Raw genomic sequence first — 23,710 nt, forward strand, 5'->3', positions numbered from 1 at the left:
TGACAAGAGCTCACTACTTATAGAAGTATGGGCTCGGAATTTTATATATTTTTAATATATACTTTCCCGAGAATTATCTTCCGCGGAGTTTAAAGTAAACTTCGTCCAATACGCCTAACTTTGCCAAAATCGTCAAACCGCGCGCTAGAGTCTTGACTCTAACGAGCTGGGGGGCTAACTCTTGGGGTCAAAAACGGTTACGACGAAGTTAACATTCAAAACGTCCGAAGAAGAAAATGAGAACTTTCTTCGACAAATACTTTTTCGAAATATATTATTTCTTACGAAAAGCTTTGCGGAGGAAACACGAGACATTGGACAGGAGCTCGAAAAAGGTCGCTACGCAGCGACCGAACGCGCGTTTCGCTCGGTCGCTACGTAGCGACCAAGCATCCGTCCCGCTCGGTCGCTACGTTGCGACCGAGCTCGAGCCAAGCTCGGTCGCTACGTAGCAACCGAGCTCTTCCGAAACGTCAATACGACACTAGTCCATGGATTCTCGTTTATCCTTCGATGCTATCTCTTGAAGACTTTAGCGAACCCATTTCATGTTTTCCGCCATTCTAAGTCATCAATCAAACTTTGCGGTAAAAACTCTGGAAAGTTCGTTGTTTATCGAAAGAAGCCGTAATAAACGCTTCGAGTTAGAAGACGGCCCAAATGGACCTAAGAAATGACTTGAGGCCCAACTTACGGTTTCTTAATCAACAGCCCGTAAGCCGCATGATGGTTTACGCTTGGTTCGCAAGAAAAGATAAATGTCAAGTTTCCGCGGATAAATACGAAATTTTGAAGATAATTACGAAGATCAGAAAAATGGAATATCTCCATTTTTATGCTATGACGGCTTAAGGGCAGAAGAGGAAAAGCGTAAACCGACCTATGAGCAAGTATATAAGGAGTCCTAGGCGAAAGGCATGGAGAGAGACTTTTTCAGAGCAAACTTAGCACTTAGAGCGATTTAGGCATATTTCCGTTTTTGTTATTTCGAGCTGCGACTCAATTAGGTTTAGCCGTCTTAGGTTTGCCAGAACTAGGAATCTCGCCGACAGCTCTCGAGCCCAGGCTTATACCTTGTTATAACGCTAAAACACAGATTCGGAATAAGATCTATTTTGCTCTCTTCTTACGATTTTTATACTTTGTCGTTGATATCTAGTGTTCTGATTGCTTAGCGTGTGATATTAAGAGATCTCCGGGACCTCTGGGAAATTAGGGTTTTCCTAGTTTCCTAATTTAGTCGGAAATCGATAGTGCAAATTTCGGTTCCCACAGTTGATGTACTGATGATAATGACAATGTTGTAAATAAATTAAGAAGATAAGGATGATTGAGTAAAATATAAGCATTTTTCGTAAATAATATAAATTTTTAGGATAAATAGGACAAATGAATTTTTTTTTTAAAAAAGCCATGGTGTTAGTTTCCATTTGACTTTTTGTTTTGAGTCATTTTGCAAAAAATACCCGTTTTAGAACCATAATAAAATCTCTAAAAAACTTCCTAATGAAACTAAAATATGTTATACTAATATATTAAATATATTAAAATTTAAAAATAAGCAGTAAGAAACAAAATATTTCACGCTAATTCAAATAGTTCATATTTTTAATCATACATTTTGAACACAGAATATATTTTTGTCAACTGAACACAAAATAACTGTAATTTTATAACTTGGAAATAATTCTTAATCAAATATATAACAAATAAAATTTTATAAATTTTACATATATATATATATATATATATATATTTAATATGTACAAATTTATTTAAAAAGTAGGATGAGAAATAAACTCGATAATAAATATCCACATCTATATATGTATATCATGTTTTGAAATGGTAATTTAATAATTGAATGTATAAAAAAAGTGGTTTGGAATAAAAATAAAATGTTAGTATCATCTTATATAATTTTCATACATGTGAATAAATGAAAGTTACAAAATATATTTATCAATTTATATCATAAACCAAAAATAAGTATATATAACTTATCTAAACTAAAAGATTTAATAAATTTAATTGTATTTATATATTTGTATTCAATTTAAAAGTTTCTATTTAAAAGATACAAATTTAATTACTAAACGTCATTTAATCCAAATGTATAGTTACTTTTAACATTCTTTCATATATAAAATATTAATTTTAAATATAATTATAATATCTGATAATTAAAATAAATTATCTTTAATAATAAGAGATATTTAATTTTCAATAAAAAATAAATAAATTGTATATAATAAAGGCAGTTTAAAAAATAAAATTTTAAAAATTAACCATTCTAATTTATTTTGAAACCCTAATTATTTATTCATATAACAAGATTTATTTCGTTTTAAATATAATAACAGATTAAATTCATACAAAATTATGTATATATATAGTAACAATAAGTATTAGGTTTTCATGTTGCTTTCCTAATTTAAGTAAATTTTTGTTAAAAAAATTTCAGTTACTTTTCATTGAATAAATTACAATTTTGAAAAAATGTATGAGAAGTGTCAATAAATTTGAGAAAAAAAATTAATATTTTTCGCGTTAAACAAAATTGACTACAGTTTAGAAAATCATTATATTAACTATCAAGGTTAAAGTATAATAAAGGAGAATTTGCCAAAACTAACGTACAACTTGATTTTAACCCCAAACATATATCCAAATTTGAATCAAATGCAAAACTAACCTAAAAACCTTGTGAAATTACAGTTCAGCTCCTTGTGACCAAACAAAAAACATAAACCATTTTTACGAATATATCCCCAGTAAGTCGTCTGAGTCGTCTGAGATGTTAGAAGTAGTCTAGACGACTTACTTGTAAGTCATCTTGTACCAGTTTATCTTAAAAATAATTTATAAATTTTGAAAAAAATATTTTGATGAGTAAAAAATAAAAATCATGTAATTATAAACAGTTTTAAGTGATATAAATTAAGATATGATAAAATTGATTTGTTTTCAAGATAGATGAGTGGAAGTAGTGAATCATGAGATTCTTTGGTTTAGGAGTTTGGCAAACATATGTTGTAGTATTGTATGTATTCTTAGGGTTAGATTTTGGAAAGTTGAAATATTTTTTTCAAAAATTAATTTTCACTTATATATGTTTATTTCTGTGTATAATAAACACTTTTCAAGTTTGATTTGATTTTATGAAACATTTAATTAGATAATTAATTTTAGGGGTTATGTTTAGGGTGTGGACAGCTTATATTTCAGTCGTCTGGTGAATAATTTTACTCAGACGACTTATATTTCAGTTGTCCAAATATTCCTGCCAAAATTTTTAAAAAAAATTATTTTCCCGCTTAAATAATTTAAACCAGACGACTTACATGTAAATCGTCTAGGAAGTCTTCTATTTTAGTTTTCCGCTAAAAATATTTTAGTTTCCTGCTAAAAATAATAAAAGTCTTCTGGGTGACTTACAAGTAAGTCGTCTGAATCAAAAATATTTAACCTAATTGGATTTTTTGTCTCCCTATATAAAAAAAAAATTACACATTCTCTTTCATTCTCTCAAATGGCTGCAACAAAAATGTAATGTTCATCATTCTAAAACTCTTCAACCTCTCTCTAATCTCTTTGAACTTATAAACACTAAGTTTTATATCAATTTATTATTTTTGTCTCATGTCTTTCTCACTAATTTATCTTGTTTTTGCATGATTTTAATAAGATGGTTCTCATCTTCTACTCATTTAAAGGTAGATCTATCAATTTTAGATATGTATTTTTGTGTGTTCTATAATGGTAGATTTATCTAATCTTCCACTAATTTTTTCTGTTTTAAGCAATTTGAACGTTTTTGGATATGCAGGTTTTTCAGATCTGGATTTGGATATGCAGGTTTTTCAGATCTGGAAGACGTCTGGGACGACTTACATGTTAGGCGTCTAAAATATAATGCGCTAGACGACTTTCAGGAAGTCTTCCAGACGACTTTCAGGAAGTCTTCCAGAAGACTTCCAGGAAGTCGTCAGTCGTCTGACAAAGTCTTCTCCCATGTCTCTCCCTTTCATAACAGATCTAAGCGTTTTGGTAAGTTTTTATGTCTGATTTTTCTTCATTTGGTAACTTTTTGTTGTATAAAGTTTTTACCTTTTTCCCAAACTAAAACTTTTCAAACCCACTCTAATCTCTTTGACTTGAAAACACCAAATTTTATATGAATTTTTCAGTTTTGTCTTTTTACAGGTTTTTAATCAGATGGCTCTCATCTTCCACTTATTTAAAGGTAGATCTATTAATTTTATAAATGTATTTTGGTGTGTTCTATAAAGGTAGATTTATCTAATCTTCCACTCATTTTCTCTGTTTTTAAGCCATTTGAACGTTTTTTGATATGCAGGTTTTTCAGATCTGGATTTGATATGCAGGTTTTTCAGATCTGGAAGACTTCTGGGACGACTTACCTGTTAGTCGTCTAAAATACAATGCGCTAGACGACTTCCAGGAAGTCTTCTTCCATATCAAGTGGAGTCCACGCTTGTCTTTGTAGAGGAATGATCTATAATAATTTTGTTTGTGGTCTGTTTTGTGATTTGCATGTCTACTCTCTTATTTGTAAATTTTTTATAAAATCAGTAATAATGTTTCCCAAGATGTAATATATGTGCTAACAATGTGTTTACAAATTTACAAATAAATGAAATAATATACTTCAATAGTCTTTTTCTTATCTTTGGATCTCACATATGCAATATTAAACTCCAATGGCCTTCTTCTCATCTTAATAAACAAGAATGTTGGTAGTCTCATATTGATATAATATTTTAAGAAAAATTTTAACCCTTCTTCCAACTCATAACAATAATCATCATTGGCGTCTATAACAATAATACTTAAGAGATGAAAACAAACAATAGTAACTAGTCAAAGCATATCACATTTTTTACAAGTTTGTGTTGAAAAATTTAGTCAAATTTAGTAAAACTTGGTTACCCAAAACGTTTTAGTCACATGTTTCACACTTGCTCTGACCTTCCATTGACAACCACTAACACGACATGTTGCCACAAAGAGAGTTTTCGTTGACTTGTATATTCTAACATTCATCTTTCAACAATCATTCTCTATACACTGCATGTAACTGACGCATCTTCTGAAAAAGTTAAAATAAAACACATTAGCAAACATAGAACAAAGAAAATGAAAGTTTATTAAAGATCGACGCAGACGACTTCAATCTAAGTCTTCCAGACAACTAAAATATAAGTCTTCTGGTCAACGCAGAGGTTATCTTTTCAATTGACTTTGAAATCTGTTATCTGAGACGGCTGGAAAATAAGTCGTCTACTTTTATTTGGTTAAAAAAAAATCCAAAAAAGCTAGACGACTTACATTTCAGTCGTCATAGGTTAGTTTTGCATTTGACTGGATTATTTCAGAAGTTTGAATTTCCTGGACGACTTACATTTCAGTTGTCTGGTGAAAAATTGAAATATCAATATTTTATTAAAACTCGACGACTTACAATTAAGTCGTCATAGGTTAGTTTTGCAATTGAAAAAAAAAACTTCAATATTTAATTATATATAGACGACTTACAATTCAGTCGTCCAGGATTTAAGAGGTTTGACCAGAATCTCGGAATAAAATTCTGGACGACTTACATGTAAGTCGTCTGGCGGACGACTGATTTGTAAGTTGTCTGGGTATAATTAGATATTGAAGTTTTTTTTTCAATGGCAAAACTAACCTACGACGACTTACATGTAAGTCGTCGGATTTTAATAAAATATTGATATTTCAATTTTCCACCAGACGACTGAAAAATAAGTCGTCCAGGAAAGTCATAATTCCGACAAAATCCAGTCAAATGCAAAACTAACCTATGATGACTTACATGTAAGTCGTCTAGGTTTTTTGGAGTTATTTTTGTAACCAAACAAAAGTAGACGACTTAACTTTCAGTCGTCTCAGAAAACAGATTTCAAAAGTCAGTTGCAAAAATAACCTCTGCATTGACCAGACGACTTCCAGGTAAGTTGTCTATAGTCAGACGACTTACCTGGGAAGTCGTCTGGACGAACATATCTGTAAAAAAAAAACTCGATTTCATACCTTAAATTGGTGAAATAACTTCCTTAGCACACATAAGGCTTCTCCAAGCACACAAAATCTCAAACGAAAGTGACCCACCCAGAATCGTTAGCTTCTATGACTCTATGAACCATAAAAAATGTAGAATCAAAATCTTGAGTTTTTTTAGCTGAATGTGGAGAGAAAGTGAGAGAGATGCTGTGTTTAGTTCATAAGAATGGAGAAAGAAGAAGGGTAAATCTATTTTGGGAGCATTAAGAGATTCAAATTGGTTGTTTATGGGGGTTGGGGTATTGATGACAATGGCAATCTTGTAATTACCTGAAGATGATGAGGGTGAAAGAGTAAAAATGCCATTTTCGAAAGAAAAAAAATATGATGGTATTTTCGTAAATTATATGAACTTGTGGGGTGAATAGGGCAAAACTAATTTCCAAAAAAAAGAGAGGTTAGTTTTGTGTTTGACTTTGAGTTCTAGGTCAATTTTGCAAAAAGCCATATAATAAATACTCATAACAAAGTAAAATAACTACATTACTTAGAAATATTTTAATGGTGAAACAAGTATACACTATTTCGAAAAATAAAAAATTAAAACTAAAACAAAAAATAGTAAGAAATTTAAACAAAAATAAATTAAGCATTACAAAATTTTCATTAAATTTATGTATATTTATATTATTTTATGCATATAATTACTCGCTAGTAAGGCAGGTTTAGTCATTGTAAATATATATAACACCACTAAATAAAAGCAAAATATATCATCATTCAAACTATCTGAATAGTGTATTACGCCGCAACGAAACTGAGACAGAAAATGAATCTCTTTATAACAAACAAGTTCAATGGAAAGGAACAGTAAAAATTAAGAAGAGAAATAACAAAAATAATGATTTACACATAATAAAAAACCAAACATTTTAAGGTAAAAACAAGGGTTGCCTGCCTATTCCCCCCTCAAACACATTTACCCTACTTATTCCCCCCCAAACTATTAAGCTCTTCATAAATCCACCCAAACATAAACTTTCTCTTTAAATCTCCCCCTAAACTCTTTTTACCTCCCTCTCTAATCAATTTCGAAATCAAAATTAAAAGAATTAAAAGTGCGTTTAGAAAACAGTGATTGCCCAATTTAAGAAAACCAGACCCGATCCGGCGTTTGAAAACCCGACCCAGACTTAACTTAAAAACAAAAACAAATTGGAGATTTAATTAAAATCAGAATCAAATTGGGGCTTCGTGTTTTTTTTCTATTTTTTGCCCCAACACAGAACAACGACTGAAGAGACGAATTGGGGATACTGAAATTAGGGTTTGTCGCAGTGCTCATGACACAAACGAAGAAGATGTCAGAGAAAGAGAAGAGAATCCAGAGGAGAGAGAGACAGTGAGGAACGACGATGTTGAAGGGGCTGTTGTTGTTAATGTATTTGTACTCATGTTTGGTTTTGTGGCAGGGCAGGTTCTTCTCATGTCCATGAAGAGATCAGACTTACACAACCTACTCAATCTATTCAAGCTCATGACTAGTAGTTCTTTTGTTGTAGTTTAAAACTCAAAAATTCCTTTTTAATGTCCTTTGTGGCTTTTGTTGTTCTTTAAAACTCTTGGTCGAATGTACTTGGTGTCTTTTCTTGTGGTTAAAACTTGTCCTACATAAGAACTTCAACAGAAAACAGTAGAAGAAAAAGACATCTCAAAATTAAGAGACATAGAAAAAAAAACAGAACACAATTAAATAAGCAAGCAAATAAAATATTTGCTGTCAAAGTTACGAACACCTTTCAACTATGTACCTTGAACAAGCATTCAAACCAAAAGAAAAAAAAAGAGTTGATTGAGATGTGAAAACGCTTCTCTGTTCTTCATTCAAACTTGGATTTCTTCTCCTGCACCAGCAGCAACAACCTGCAATGAACAAGCTCGTGTTAGTCTCTTTTAGTTACAGAAGCGATTCGATCCTCTGAACTAAAAGAGAGTTTGCTCACCGTGTTTTCTTTGTTTTCCATTTTGTGCAGCTGCTTCAGAGATTTAATTTTTTCACCTATACAAAAAAAAAACATTTAACACCGTATATATGAGCAACGCAACCTTTCAAAAACACTGAATAATATAATTATTTTACATTCTTTAGCAACAAGTTACTTGGTGGACTTCTTAGTCTCTTCTTGAATTTTCTTAGTCCTTGGCTTGCTGGTACTTTCAGGTTTCTTCTGAGACTTAATGTCCTTGTTTTCTGGAACTGTTCTCGGATTGACAGAGTTGGTTGCTACTGCTTTCTTCCTCCTCACGGTCAGACTATTCTTAGATACAGTCTCCTTTCTATTTGCACATTTCTTCTCTGGAGGTTGAGCAACAATTATCATTGGAGTCCATCTTCTGATCCTTGAACAACCTCTGGAACATCAGCTTGGTTCACATTGATTACATCCAAAGACCTCCTGGTTCTTTGCTATTGGATGCTTTCTGAGACCTCTTCCGCCATGGCTTCTTCTGTGACAGCTGAATCTTGCGAAACATCCTCTTTCATAATCTCTGATATGATCTTCGAATCTACAGGAGTGGAGAGTGAACTCTGGACATCATTGTCGTCGTCGTCTCTCTCTGTTCTTCATCATCGTCTCTATCTGTTCCTCATCGTCTCTCTCTGTTTTCCTCGTCGTATCTTTCTCTGTGTTCCCAGTCATCTGTTCTTAGTCGTCGTCTGATCCCCAATTTGTTTTCTTTTTAAGTTAACTCGGGTCAGATTTTGTTTTTAATTAGGTAATCACTATTTTCTAAACGCGTTTTTGTTTCTTTTTAATTGCGATTTGAAAATTGGTTAGGGAGGGGGATTAAAAAAGTTTAGGGGGAGATATAAAGAGAAAGTCTATCATTGGGTAGATTTATGAAGAGTTTGATAGTTCAGGGAGGAAAAAGTAGGGTGTGTGAGTCTACAGGGGGTTTTAGGCAGCCAACCCTAAAAACAAATGTAAAAAGAAAAATTTAATAAAAACAATTTTTCCACAAAAAATGTGGACCAACCCCATTGTAAAAACTGAAGTCAAAGGTAGTTCCTACATCTCAACCAGTCACTTGTATAGTTTAGTTTAATAATTATTTCTTATTTACCGATAATCCATAAACCAAATAATTCACTCCAAATCCGATATGCATCAGATATCTTTGGAATGTTTATAGTTGTATATATTAATATGATATCTTTCGATAATTGAGACATATCATATATGCTACAAATTTTATCCATGAATTGGCTTCCCATAAAAGATATGTGTATTAGGACATCTTTAACGCTGGATCTCACCACTAATAATCAATTTAAAAAGTTGGAAAAGCTTTAGAGAACTTGCAAGATACTATTTGGGATTCTTGAGCGATCGAGTTTGTCACATCCCGGGTCGGAGCCCTAATATTTAATGATAAGGCCCATGATGATTTGGTCCATTTAGAGAAAATCCTAATGTTTTCTCCTTTCTCTTTTATAAAAAGGAGGCAGTCCTTAGATATTTCTCTACAGATACAAAACACAGCGAAGCCCTGCCCAGTTGGAGAGAGAGCAGCCGCCGGCCACCAAACCTCCACCGACCACCGCGTAGCCTCACCGGAGAGGAGTTCTTGCAGTGTTTCGATCCCTTCTCGTCGGTTCCTTTAGTCTTCTACTCTTTTTCTTCTATTAATATATACACTTATATAAATGATACATATCTTGATGCCTGATGTGTGAAAGACATAGATCTATTGCTGAATGATGTTTGAGGATTGTATGTGATGATTGTATTGACTGGGGTTATGGTATATGTGGGTGATGTATATGTGGAAGATGTATATGAGTTAGAGAAAGGCTTAAGGCATATGTGTGTCGGTGTAACGTGGTAGAATGATGTATTTGTATGTCTCGGGCATTACATTATTTCTTGACTGGCGACCGTGTGAGTTGGCATGATTCATCGTCGGAGCGGGCCTAAGGCATGCTTGTATGTGAAGTAAAAATGTAGTAACACAGATCACGTGGAGACAGCGTGATGTGGCGTGATCGTGTGAATGTGGTGGTGCGGATCACGTGGAGACAGCATGATGTGGCGTGATCGCATGAAGGTGTGGAACTCATGGAGACATCTTGATGTGGTGACATCACACACGACAACATGAGAGGCGTGGAGATAGCGTGATGTGGCGTTAGTCTCAAGTTAGCAACGTCGCGGTTATCTTCGTTTCTTGTTGCTTGCTTTTGCTTTATTGGATGTTTAAGTTAGATACTTATGCTACGTTTTGTGATGATTATTGGTGATTAATTTCAGGGCTCCTAGAGCTTCCCTCACTGAGTATTTGTCGAAATACTCAGTCATCCTTTCTTTTCAGGTGAGTTCGAAGAAGTGTCGGAACAGTCATCTTGGTGTGGTTCTGGCTCTTAGAGTGTTTGGTTTTTTTTAAGTTATTTCATTTTAAGACTTGGTGATTTGGTTTTAAGCGTTTCATATTCGTTTTAGTACGATTTTGTAAGACATTTGGATTCGATCCTTGGGAATGAGAATTGCATTGGTCTTTTTAAGTGTTTTTATTGGTGAAGGCAATGTGAATTCATACTGTCTCGGTTAAGCGAGATACGGGTGTGACAGACTTGCTTTTAGATGCTGTGTAAACAGTTTTTTTTCTTGTGTCTCTCATCTTTTGTTTTTCATTATGAAGATCCCCTAACTTTCTCAGTTTGGTCATCCCCAATTTGTGGAAACAAACAATAAACCCAGCCTGTACTTGTAGTTATCTTTGTATTATTTAAAGAAAGTTGTCCCATTTCCTTATAAAATAAATCTGTTTTATCATTATTGATGTTTTTCATTATTTATAAAAATGAATTATGGAGACAAGTAGTGTAGTGTAGGAATAGTAACTCCTTTTTCTATACACGGAAACAAATACTACAATGACCACTCTACTGTGAATTTTAATTCCACGTCACACACTAACGATTTGTTTTCTTCTGACAAGAACGAACAGCATATTCAGGACAAAAAGTAAAAACCAAATCAAGAATCCTTAACCTTATCATCACGATCAACGGCGCTTGAGTTCTTGCAATGAGCAATGGCCGCCTGAATAGCGGCTTGCAACTCTTCCATGGTGCTATCACTTGACGATGATGTAGAAGCCGAGCTCGACGAAAGCCCCGCCGTGGAGACACGTAAGTGGCCACTATTCGTCGGAGATGTTCTCATGGACGCCGGAGCCGAGAATAAGTCACCTCTCCGGGCTTTCATAAGATCTCTCGATCCATTAATCAATGTTTTGCTGTTTTCTTTTGAACCTATTAAAGAGGAAGAGAAGGAATACGAAGAAGTCTGTCTTCTGTTCCTGAACTGCGTGCCGTTTCCTCTCTTCTGAAACAACATCTTTATGTACTTCTTGACTGCATGACTTAGGTCTAAACTCATAAGTTTCTTCTTCTGCAGCTGCGGCTGCTGTTGTTTCTCTTGTTCTCGCTCGTTGCCTTCAAACCCTTTTCTCCATTTCGATAAACCAAAGAGAGAAAATGACTTTATTGTTTTAGCTTTAACTTGATTCTCACCGTCGAGCCTCTCTGCTTTATCGCTCGGGTTGGTGTTCTTGGCCTCCGTACTGTTGTTGTTGTTGTTTGTGGTGGGGAGAGGAGTGGGCTGGTCAGGTAATACATCTTTCACGGGGAGGGCAAATCCGTCATTATACGAACTAGTGGAAGTTCGAGGAGAGACAGGGAGGTGAGAGAGGAGATGAAGAGGGAGAAGATGGCCGTGGAAGAAGATTTCATCTGCAGGAGACAAGTCGACGGCGAATGGATCGGTTTGTTGATAAGACGACTTCGTTTTGGTGGGATTTCTGAGACTAGAGCTTATGAGTTTTGAGGAAGAAGATAAGTCGTTAGGTTGGAGAGAGATGGTGAAAGAGAAGTCATGAGAAGGAGAAGAACAAGTGGATGATATTGGTGAAGGTGATGACTGTAAAGCTTCTTGTTTAGGGTTTTGCTTTTCAGGAAAAGTTTTGGGACTGTTCTTCACCTGTTGTAGATGGGTTTCCATGATGATTGAGGAAGAAAAAAAATCAATCAAAAAGGCAAAAGGGATTTTTGTGTTGATCGAAGGATATAATGGTTTATAATAATAATAATATTTGGTTCAGTCTTTAGTCTTTTAGTTAAGTGGGGTTCTTTGCTTTTCTTTTTCTCTTGTATTAATTATTGTTAGTATTTTCCGGTTTTCCTGTAAATGTAGAGAATATGACAAAACCTTTTCGAGAGGAGAAGATAAGGTAACCGTGGAGAGAGACGACCAGAGGCGAGGTGAGAGAAAAAAATATAGAATTGTCAGCCAAATTTAGTAGACGAGTTCTGTCGTGTAAAAAAGAACGTAATGCCAAAAAGTATTGGTTAGAGGGGAAGTACATTCTTTTTAAGGTGGGGCTAACATATTTACTCGAATATTTAGTTTCGACCAGTTTCGAGTTTTTATGTTTCGGAAGCGGGTAAGTTACAATTCCTTTAATACCGACCTATAAAGTGTTCGTAAATATCGACCAAAAAGTGTTCGTAACTTTTACCCATCCTTAAATGATACACTGAAATGTCTGAATTTTTTTTTAGATAAGAGAAATGTCTAAAACTACTACTTTTAAAGATTACTCGTACAATTTGTTATCTAAATCTCATTTAATAAATGAATCTGGAAACAGAACTCTTGTCATAAGAACTCGAGTTGAATTGAATCATTTCATGAGCTTACAAATTATTATTACACCCTTAATACACACACACACACACACACATATATATATATATATATATATATATATATATATATATATATATATATATATATTTTTTTTTTTTCGGCAAACGGCTATTCTATTACTCAAGCTTGAGGTGGTCTAGGTAACCAGACCGGAATAGAACAACCAATAAAAAGTAGCACCCTACGGAAAGTCCTAGCTGTCTTAGCTAAAAAATCAGGAAACTGGTTGCGCGCTCGTGGCACATGAATGATCTTGAAGTCCGGAAAACAAATCTGCAGCGTCTCTATCTTCTCCAATTCTGTCGCGAATCTTGGCCACTCCTGGGGTTTCTCTATCATAGCAATCAGTTCCTTACAGTCTGTTCCAAAGCTCTGACATGACGAGTGTTGAAGCATGTTCTCCATCGCCCAACGTAGTGCTTCTATCTCCGAATGTAATGCAGATTCACATCGAGAAAAATTCCGAGTTCCCATAAGCTGTATATTCTCCCCACAGTCCATCCAGACCCAACCACATCCACTGTATCGATCTGAGTCTGTCCAAGATCCATCTAGCAGGCAGATATTTCCCAAGCTTAAGACTTGGTTTTCTTCATTGTTGTTGGGCTGAACTACTTGCGGTATTCTCTCATTTGCATTAAACCATGCTTGACATTCGGTTTCTGCGTATCGAACTAGTTCTAGAGGATCTCTATCTATTCCCCTGAAAAGCTTTTCATTGCGAGCCTTCCAAATATACCATACTATCCAGGGATAAGGATCCCTGTCCTGGTCAGGTTCTAGGATATCATTTTTCCTCCAAAATAGATAGTCCATATTTGTGTAGACGCTTGACACTGGAAATATTCCTGGGCTCGTAGGAATCCCTGATAAGGACCATACTTGGAGAGCTGGAGGGCATTCAAATATTGCATGGGTTACAGATTCTTCTGCTTCTCCGCACCTCGGACAGTAATTGTCACATCTCATATTCCGGCGTACGAGGTTCCTCGTTACTGCCACTTGGCCCGATATCAGTTGCCATATAAGATGGCACATCTTCCTTGGCGCTTTCAACTTCCAAGCAAAGGCTCGCAGTTTAGTAATACTTGGTTCTAGTATTTCCTTTTCCTCTTCTTGCTTCAAAAGATTTTGGGCAACCCAGTATCCAGATTTAACTGTGTATTGACCAGTCCTTGTGTAGTTCCAACAGAAAGTATCACGACGGTGTGTAGAGCTAATGGCCATACTACAGATGAGCGGTATGTCAACAGGATGGACATAGTCTTCTAGTAACTCAACGTTCCATTCTTTCAGATCCTGATTAATGAGGTCGCTCACCCTCATATTCGGGTTCATCACAGGTGCTACAGGTCTAGCTGGTCTAGCAGGTGTCGTTGGGATCCACGGATCCTCCCACACCTTGACTTCATAACCTGAATGAATCTTCTGTCTGATCCCCAGAAGCAAAAGCTTTCTTGCAGAAATAATGCTTGTCCACACATAAGATGGGATACTTGTCGAAGTTGCGCTCAATGGCGAGGACAATCTATAATATCTACCCCTCAAGACACGAGCAACCAGTGAATCAGGGTACTGAACCAATCTCCATAATTGCTTTGCCAATAATGCTAGATTAAACTCATGGATTAGGCGGAAGCCAATCCCGCCCTCTTCTTTTGGTAGACAAACTTTTTCCCATTTCGCCCAGTGTATTCCTCTTTTTGGTGGATTCGAACTCCACCAAAATTGTGCAATGGCACTAGCGAGGTTTTCACAAATCTCCAAAGGAAGCAGAAACGTTGACATAACGTATGTCGGAAGAGCGAGAAGAATGGATTTAATCATGACCTCCTTCCCCCCTTTTGAAAGCCATCTACCGGTCCATCCATTTACTCTATGCATCAGGGAGTCCTTTAAGAATGCAAAGAGTTTACATTTTGAACCACTAATATCCTCTGGGATTCCCAAGTACTTTCCCATCCCACCATCTTTATGAATTCCGAGGGTATCTTTAATCTCTTGTCTAGTAGCAGCATTAATCCTCTTACCGAAGAGTAAGGAAGATTTATCAAAGTTAATACATTGACCAGATGCTTTACCATATGTCCTGACTACTTTCATCACTTCTTCACATTCACGGGGCTCCGCCTTACAGAAGAAAAGGCTATCATCAGCAAAGAGAAGGTGGGACACCGAAGGACACGCGCGTGTGACACGCATCCCCGTTATCTTCCCTTGATTCTCTGCGTGATTGAGAAGGCTAGCGAGCGCTTCCGTGCATAGAATAAAAATGAAAGGAGACAAAGGATCTCCTTGGCGTAGGCCTCTACCAGGAACAATGTTTCCTCTTGGTTGCCCATTCATAAGAACCTTATATTTCACCGACGTAATGCATCGCATTATCCAGCTGATCCAAGTTTCTGAAAAGCCCATCTTACGCATGACAGCTTCAATGAATGACCATTCCATTCTGTCATATGCTTTGCTCATGTCCGTCTTGATGGCCATCCTTTTACTACGCCCACTTGGTTTAGTTCTCAGAGCATGGAACATCTCCTGGGCAATCATAACGTTGTCTGAAATCTGTCTTCCAGCAACAAAGGCTGACTGGGTTTCCGAAATCAATCCTGGCAGCACTCTTTTTAGTCTCTGGCATAAGACCTTAGAGATTATTTTATAACAGACATTGCACAAACTAATGGGTCTAAATTGAGCCATATCATTAGGTTTTGTTGTCTTCGGGATGAGACATATATTCGTATCATTTAGACCGCTAACCACTGCCCCTTCAAAAAGGAATTTATTAACCATAAGAGTTAACTCCTCCTTAACAATATCCCAAAATTTCTGATAAAAAAGCGCTGTCATCCCATCTGGTCCAGGGGCCTTCTCTGGGTGCATAGCAAAAAGAGCTAATTTGACTTCCCATTCGGAAACCGGGCTCGTAAGGTTTTCGTTCATTTCCCCAGTGATTGTCGTAGGAACTTGAGCTAAAGCTTCTTCAATGTCCTCTGGGTTAGATGACTCAAAGATCTGTCTAAAATAGCTAGTAGCAATGGCTACTAGTCCTTCTTCATCCTCCACTACATTTCCATGTGCATCTAGGAGCTGCGTAATCTTATTCCTTGCTCTTCTCTGCTTGGTCAAAGCATGGAAATATTTGGTGTTCCTATCGCCTTCTCTCAGCCAAAACACTCGACTCTTCTGTTTCCAAAACATTTCTTCTGCCTTAAGAGCATCAGAGAGTTCCTTCAACGCTGCTGCAATTTCTGCAGTTGTAGCATTGTCATCAGCATACATGCCCTCCACTTTCTCTTTAAGCTCCTCCACTAGTTTTGCCGAATTAACATTATGTTGTCTCCTCCATTCACTTAAAGCTCTCCGACAACTGGAAATATGCTCCATAATGTTCGCATTGGGAGGCAAATCAGGAGATTTCCATCCCTCAAGAATGACCTGCCGTAGCTCCTCGTTATCTAGCCACCTTTTATCAAACTTGAATTTTTTGGATCTTCTCATTGGCTTTATGAGTATATCCGCTAGAATCGGACGATGATCCGATCCCAATAATCGCATATACTTCATGTTCGAGTGGGGAAACTTCTCATGCCAATCTGGATTTCCTACTGCTCTATCCAGACGACATCGAACAGTTGTTCCTCCTGCTCTCTTTCCTACCCATGATAGCATGTCTCCCGTAAAAGGAAACTCTAACATTCCACAATCAGTAAGCATCTGTTTAAAGGGCAGGAACGAGCTATCAAGTCGTTGTCTCCCCCCTTCTTTCTCGTTGTGACCCGTTATTTCATTAAAGTCACCTATCATAAACCATGGGCCAGTTCTTGTTGTTGAAAAACGCGTAAGACGTTCCCAAACTTGGTCACGTCTTTCTATTACAGGATCCCCATAAACAAACGTCATATAGACTTTTATTCCATCAATGACTGCCTCAATGTCAATCATACGGTTATTTGAAAATAAAACATTAACTTGAAAATCATCCATGAAAAATAAAGCTAAACCTCCGCTGAGACCAAGTGGCTCAACAGTAAACAAATGATCAAATCCTAGGTCGGCCTGAATGTTTTGCAACAGCGGCCTCCTATTCTTTGTCTCAGAAAGGAACACAAGTCCTGGGCGATGCTTCTGACACATCTCCGTAAGGCGTCGAACTGTGAGGTCGTTCCCAATCCCTCGACAGTTCCAACTGATTGTCTTCATGGATGGCGTCGCGATGAGTTTTTGGAACTCATCAGACCATCACGTGTTGAGACACTGTCTTTGTCCCTATTGGATCCATGACGCCGTATTGGTTTTTCACCAGCCCCTCTTGCATGTGAACTTGTAGACGCTGAACGCTTTGCTGGAGAACCCCTACGAAGAATCTCAAACTTCCGATGGTTAATACCCAAAGGGGCATTACGCTTCACGCCGTGCTTCTTGGACTTTGTTGCATTCGTATTATCCATTTGTCTCTTATCCACCAAAGACGCATGCTGAGATTGATGACCATCCAAGTCCATAAGGTCAAGCGCCAACAGATCATCATCATCAACTCCATCTTCAAGCATACCTCCATCTGGTTGATCCAAGTTCTCCATATCACTTAGCGCTCCAATGATGGCATCGTCGCCATTACTCGGTTCCGTACCACCTGGTGAAGAGAAAGAGAGCGCTCTAGCTTCACCCCTGTCTCTAAGAGTAACATTCTCCTCCATGTGATGATCCATCCGTGATGGAGTTACAATAGCACTAGCTATCTTCCTGCTAGTCGGTTTATCGCCACTCCTCAGCGTCTCCGAGATTTGTTCAGTTCTTGATACAGGATCGGGCAAATGTTCATACGGAACAATTTCCCTAGATGTTGCACTGCGAGACGTTGCACCGGTACCAACATCAGTCTGGCCCTTACCAACTACAACATGCTGTGATTGTTTTACTTGCCACGATCTCTCATTTGGGCGGACATAAGGTCCAGCCCGTGCTCCACCATATCTACTCCTCCTTGGATAATTGTCTCTGCTACGGACAATCCTATCAGCATGGCGTCCCCACCGATTCTCCTCCTCATCACGTTCATCATACCTTGAAGGCTTTGAAGAACGGTATCGTGAAAGTTGTGGCTCTCTGTTCTGTAGCGAAGGCTGATAATGAGGTTCAGTCCTGGGATGAGCATCACGACTCAAGAGCTGTCTCGACGAATCATGAGCCAGCTGCACTCGCGAGAAGACATCAGTCCTTTCTGGATGTTGTAACCGTGATCTAACATCAAAGGCTGTGCAATATCCCTTCTCATGAGAAAGGAAGCCACAGGTAGTGCAATGTTTGAACAACTTATCATACTTAATTTCAATCGTAACCTCATCTCCCTCGTATTCCACCTTTCTAGAGAACTTCAGTGGCCGGCGTGAGTCAATATCAATGAGCATACGACCCTCAGTTAGTTTCAGAGTGTCGACATGCCCAAGTCTACCACCTATATTCCTCAGATTCGCATCAGTCCATAGATGTAGAGGAAAGCCAATGAGCTGAACCCAAAAAGGAATAACCCATGGGTAATCATCATGGACTATAGGTTCCCACCGCACCAGTACGAACATGCAGAAATTGTAGTGAAACGGACCCTGTCTCAGCACAGAGTTTAAGTCCTCCTCGGACATGAAGTTAAAAAGAAACTTCCCATTCCCTAAGTCATTTGCTGTGATTCTCTCAGACAAGCCCCACTGCGAAGGCATGGTTTGTAATAACTTCACAACATTCTGTTTCTTTGGATTAAGGATCTTGCCAATGAGGGACAAACCAAATTCTTTGATGACGAAAGAATCATCTCGATCCACCAGTTTAATGGGTTCATCATCATCCTCATAAAGGATCCCTTTTCCTTTGATATCCGCTTGATGAGCAGATCTCATACTGTTCCGCGACCCCATACAATGATATGGAATCGTATCACAAAACCGTAAGTAACCAAACAGCAGCTTTTAAACTGAACAATGATTCAGAACAGATAACAGGTTCAATGTCTTAGATCTCCAAACGTAAGACCAACCAGAGTTCGAAGGATAGGACCAGACCGAGATCGGCTTTGTTGGTAGGGAGACACAGAAACGAAAGCAGAGATCAAACAGATCAGAAAGGCAAGGCCGAGAGCAGCTTCCGTGAGGGAGAAGGTACGAAGATCACGATCTCACCGTGGAAGAGAACCACACACCACACGCACAGGAAGGATAAGGTGGCTACTCCAACGTCAATGAACGTTTGGAATAGGAGAAGATCGAAAACCCAAAGAGGATCTCGATCTCAGAAAGCGTCGCCGTCGTATCGCCTCAGAGCGCCGCTAGGTTTTGTTTTTTTATCAACGCTTACTCTAGATAGTTATATATATATATATATTATGTAAGATATTATGTATATATATATATATATATATATATATATATATATATATATATATTATGTAAGATATTATGTCACTGAAATTACGTTGAATTTACTTATATTGTTTCCGATTCGCACAGCGTAAAATATTATAGTTTTATAATATTATCTTGATAATATTTTTAACTTGTAAATTAAAGAAGAAACTAATTTATTCTACCCATATGTAAGGCTGAAACCTAATGTACGTTTCTCAAAAACAATGAACTTGCGATTGTTGGTCGAAAAATTTATTTAAATTTAACTATAAATTTTGGCAGTTTTCCTTTAGGACAACCTACTTGAGTTCGTGCACATGCTGATGCAGAACAGCGGAGAGTAAATATGGACATAATGTAATTGAACCATGGGTTTGGCAAAGTTTATTAATCGTGTTTAGTTTTTTGCTATTTAAATGTTTATAATGGCCAATCATAATTGAAATTTCAGTGAGAAAACTAATCACGGTCTTTACCCCATTAGAACACCATAAATAAATACTTCTTTTCCTTTCATAACATACACCATAAATAAATTTTAATATGGAATGAGAAAATTGAAAGTTTGAAAAAATGATGATTATAAAAGTATTTTAATTTTTTTTTCAAAGAAGGCAGAACTTAAAGCCTTGTTATGGGGGTGGGGTGGGGGAAGAGCGAGCATAAAGTATATTGATGTTTACATAGAAGTCTTTTAAATTTTTTAAAAGTCTGTCAAAAGTTTCTCAAAGAAACCTCCAATAATAATCACCATAGACTATTTAGTGAAACCTCCCATTGAACTAATGTTGTTACAGATTTTAGGAACGCGTCACATCAACTACCAAAGAATGACATAGTTTCTAATAGCAATTTTAACATTTAGAACACCACTTGAGTTTCTATAAAAGTTAAATCATAATATTTTAATAATTTTGTTATTGATGTTTACATAGAAGTCTTTTATTTTTTTTAAAAGTCAGTCAAAAGTTTCTCAAAGAAACCTCCAATAATAATCACCATAGACTATTTAGTGAATCATAAAGACATATATGTTATACCCTGGAAATTACCTAAGTCTAGCTATTCATCTATAATTGTCTAAAACCTTGTTCACCAAACCTAACCTAATTTACTGTTTTAATCATAATTGTCTAGCATTAATTCGAAAACTAAAAATCTATTGTGGAATCCTAGAGTTTATGTGGATTCGATGTAGGACTGGGCATTTTATCCGGACCCGAAGATCCGACCCGAAACCGACCCGAAAAAATCCGGTTTGGGTAGGAACCGACCCGATCAAATTACCCTATCGGGTCTTGTTGCAGAGGACCCGCGGGTCTTAGACCCGACCCGACCCAAACCCGAAACCCGATGGGTACCCGAATTAATAATGTAAATTAAATAAAATGCATCAAGGGAGAATGAAAGACGGATTATTTGTCTAGAGAACATGGGGGTCAACCACTAGGAGACAACGAATTGTTGTTGTATCTCGCATAGTTTAGTATATATATACATTTTAATATAATAAAAACACAAATTTTGAATAAAATTTTGAATATTTTCGGATATATAAATATTTTCAGATATTTTTTTTGTATTTTTAGGTCTTTTTTAGATCGAACCGGAACCGAACCCGACCCGAAACCGAACCGAATCCGAGCCGATAAATTATAATTACCCGAATGGGTCTAACTATCTAAGACCCGACTCGACCCGGACCCGACACGATCCGAACCGACCCGGAACCGATAATTTGAAATTACCCTATCGGGTCCTAAACTCTTAGACCCGAAAGACCTGGACCCGAAAGGACCCGATCCGAACCCGACCCGGCGACCCGAATGCCCAGGCCTTCCCTAAGTACTACAACAGAACTTCTTAGTGAGAGAGTAAATTCACTCCTTAGGATAATTTGAATGATACCAAATTTGTCACTGTTGCCGGAGACTTTTTTATTACCATTAGAAGTTTAGAATATTGTCTAGATTTTATTTCTTTGTGTGCTAAAAGTTTTTCTTCATTTCGTGCTGACACATGTACTATAGAAGAAGAACGTGTGTTTTGGACGAGCATCGATCGACAACATGACCGATACATCAAGCGACACTTCTGTCGAGGAATCGATCAACGCTGAGCTACTGGAAGCGATCGACACCGCTCAGCCGGAAGCAGGTAAGTCTTTACTTACCAATTTAAACAATGAGGAAGTAGTCCTAGGAGAACCTAAAGGTCAAACATGCAACGCAAATAACCAAATCATTAATAAACAGGGGACTGCAATCTCTGATAAAATTTATATAACTCAAACTAATGAGAAGGAACAAAAATTGCTTTTGCAAGACTACTTAAATCTTGGCAGAACCTATTCCAATAGATCAGCTATCAGACTACCAGAAAGTAATATAGGAAGATCAGAGTTCAATCTCGACTTTCTTATTCTGGTACGTCAAAAACCTTTTCATGGATCTCTTTCAGAGCATCCTCATGATCATATTGAGAAACGAGAAGATATGATGGGGGATGACTACAATCTCTGCAAACTCTTCTCATTCTCCCTAACAAGATGGTTGGACCAGCTACCAACTGGATCCTTAACCTGCTGGAAGGAAATTAGAAGTGTTTTCATTAATTATTTCTTTGATGAGGCCAGCTACTGGAAAGTAAGGAAAAAGATCTCTACATTCCACCAAAATCCTAGAGAACCATTTAAATATGCATGTGGAAGATTTAAAGAATACCAACTAGAATTCCCGCATCATGGTTATTCGGAACCTCAGCTAATTAACACCTTTTACGGGGGTGTTAACATTCACTACCAAACTATGCTTGATACGGCCAGGGAAGGAAACTTCAACACAAGAAGCCCTGAAGATGCTATACGGCTGATAGAGAATGTAGTAACTGTTAGAGCTTTCGAGAAGATGAACGAAAAAAGAGGAGAAAACCTGAAGACGAGCCACATTTAGCCAAAATCAAGGAAACCCTAGGTTCACTTCATTCATTTTTATCAAAGCAAAATAAACCACTTCCGAACATTTACAATAGAAGACGGTGTCTCGTCTGATCTCGAAAGACAAGTGGAATCTATCGATAGGATAGCCTTTCAGGATCAGCACTCTGAGTCTGACGAAAGTAATTTTACTCGAAGATATGATGCGACTGTTAGACCTCAAAGAGAGAAAGCAAAATCTAGGTTAGATCAAGTTTTCACAGGAAATCGAAACTGGCCGTCAATCTAGAAGGAAAAATAGATTTAATTTACTGCGAGCTGATAAAGAAAGTTGAAGCTCTAAGTGAACATATTAAGAGACTAGATAGTCGAGTAGCATAAAATACGATAGCTATCAGGAGAGAAGAAGGACTTCTCCCAGGAAGGACCGACGCTAACCCCAGGCGTCAGGTCAGCACTATCATGCTGAGAAGTGGCAAACACATTATCCCTAACGTGAAATAAACCGTCACATTGGATGGGTCTTCGAAAATCGACGAAGTCGGGAGGAGTAAGTCTCAACCAATTCTACTGTATGATCTTAAGCCTGGTTCGGAACCTTCTCTGAAAAGGGGAAGATCTAACCAAACTAGAGGATTTGAGGAACCACGACCTGACCTCGATGACCAGGAAGGAGAATCGGACGATGATGAAGAAATCGATCGACAAACTCATGACCACGTCGATCAACAAACGCAAGACAACGCCGATCGACAGACAAGTGATAGCGTCGATCGACAATCCTCAGCCAACACATCAAAACCGATAGCACCCACTGACCGGTGATAGAAAGGGTGTATAGGACTTTACCTCTCTCCCCTCCCAATAAAAATATAACAAAGCGTGAGATGGATAAAGCCATTTGCAAGAAAGCTCTTGATAAAGTAGTTATCGAAATGCCGCTCAGTGACGCCATGAAAGTTTCTCCATCGATAAAAATATATGTTAAAGACATGGTGTCACAAAGTTTCCTAATTACAGATCACAGTGTCATGATGCTCTTAGAAGAAATTAGTGCTATGATCCAAGGAAGAATCCCTATCAAACGACCAGACCGTGGTAGTTTCGTTTTAGATTGCAAAATCCAAGATAAACAATTTCAGAGATCTCTTTACGACCTCAGTTCCAGTCTAAACTTTATGCCCTACTCCGTAGCACTATCCCTTGAGTTAACCTGTTTTCAACCCACCAAAATCACTTTGGTTCTTGCTGATAGATCTGTTAGAGTACCAGAAGGAATCCTTGAAGACGTACCTATAAAGATAAACAAATGTTACATTCCTACAGATTTTATAGTGTTGAAATATATGCATGAATCCAAAGACCCCCTCATCCTAGGAAGACCCTTCCTAGCTACTGCTGGTGCGATAATTAATGTTAAGGAGGGCCGAATATGTTTGAACATTGGTGACTTTCCAATGACTTTCGACATGGATAAATTAATTAAACATCCTCTAATCGACAACCAGGCTTTCTGCATTGATCATATTGCTGAGCCTGATGACGAATCCTTCGTTGAC

The 23,710-nt window shown here is 37.3% G+C and overlaps 2 protein-coding genes and 1 non-coding gene across 3 annotated transcripts; all 3 read right to left on the reverse strand.

Annotated features, from left to right (window-relative positions):
- Positions 1-8,784: 8,784 nt before the first annotated feature.
- LOC103848567 (BRI1 kinase inhibitor 1) lies at positions 8,785-12,770 on the reverse strand. Its single transcript, XM_009125449.3, has one exon. The coding sequence runs from the start codon at positions 12,108-12,110 to the stop codon at positions 11,085-11,087; it is 1,026 nt and encodes a 341-aa protein (XP_009123697.1). The 5' UTR covers positions 12,111-12,770; the 3' UTR covers positions 8,785-11,084.
- LOC103848222 lies at positions 12,634-16,955 on the reverse strand. The gene is made up of 3 exons (XM_033285259.1): positions 15,171-16,955; positions 12,999-14,843; positions 12,634-12,654 (listed from the first exon to the last, which is right to left on the reverse strand). The coding sequence occupies exons 1-3, from the start codon at positions 16,953-16,955 to the stop codon at positions 12,634-12,636; spliced, it is 3,651 nt and encodes a 1,216-aa protein (XP_033141150.1).
- Positions 16,956-21,858: 4,903 nt separating this feature from the next.
- LOC117132252 lies at positions 21,859-21,965 on the reverse strand. Its single transcript, XR_004455812.1, has one exon. It is a non-coding gene; the product is annotated as a small nucleolar RNA R71 (small nucleolar RNA).
- Between the last annotated feature and the right edge of the window lie 1,745 nt (positions 21,966-23,710).

This window comes from Brassica rapa, chromosome A02, assembly GCF_000309985.2.
Source record: "Brassica rapa cultivar Chiifu-401-42 chromosome A02, CAAS_Brap_v3.01, whole genome shotgun sequence".
NCBI lineage: Eukaryota > Viridiplantae > Streptophyta > Magnoliopsida > Brassicales > Brassicaceae > Brassica > Brassica rapa.

Coding starts and splice junctions, on each gene's coding strand:
- LOC103848567 (XM_009125449.3), bottom strand. CDS start 12,110: ATGGAAACCCATCTACAACAGGTGAAGAACAGTCCCAAAACTTTTCCT.
- LOC103848222 (XM_033285259.1), bottom strand. CDS start 16,955: ATGTGTCAGAAGCATCGCCCAGGACTTGTGTTCCTTTCTGAGACAAAG. Junction 14,844..15,170: donor TTACGTCGGTGAAATATAAG/GTTCTTATGAAT, acceptor CTCTTCGGTAAG/AGGATTAATGCTGCTACTAG. Junction 12,655..12,998: donor CAGCTAGGACTTTCCGTAGG/GTGCTACTTTTT, acceptor AAAAAAATTCAG/ACATTTCAGTGTATCATTTA.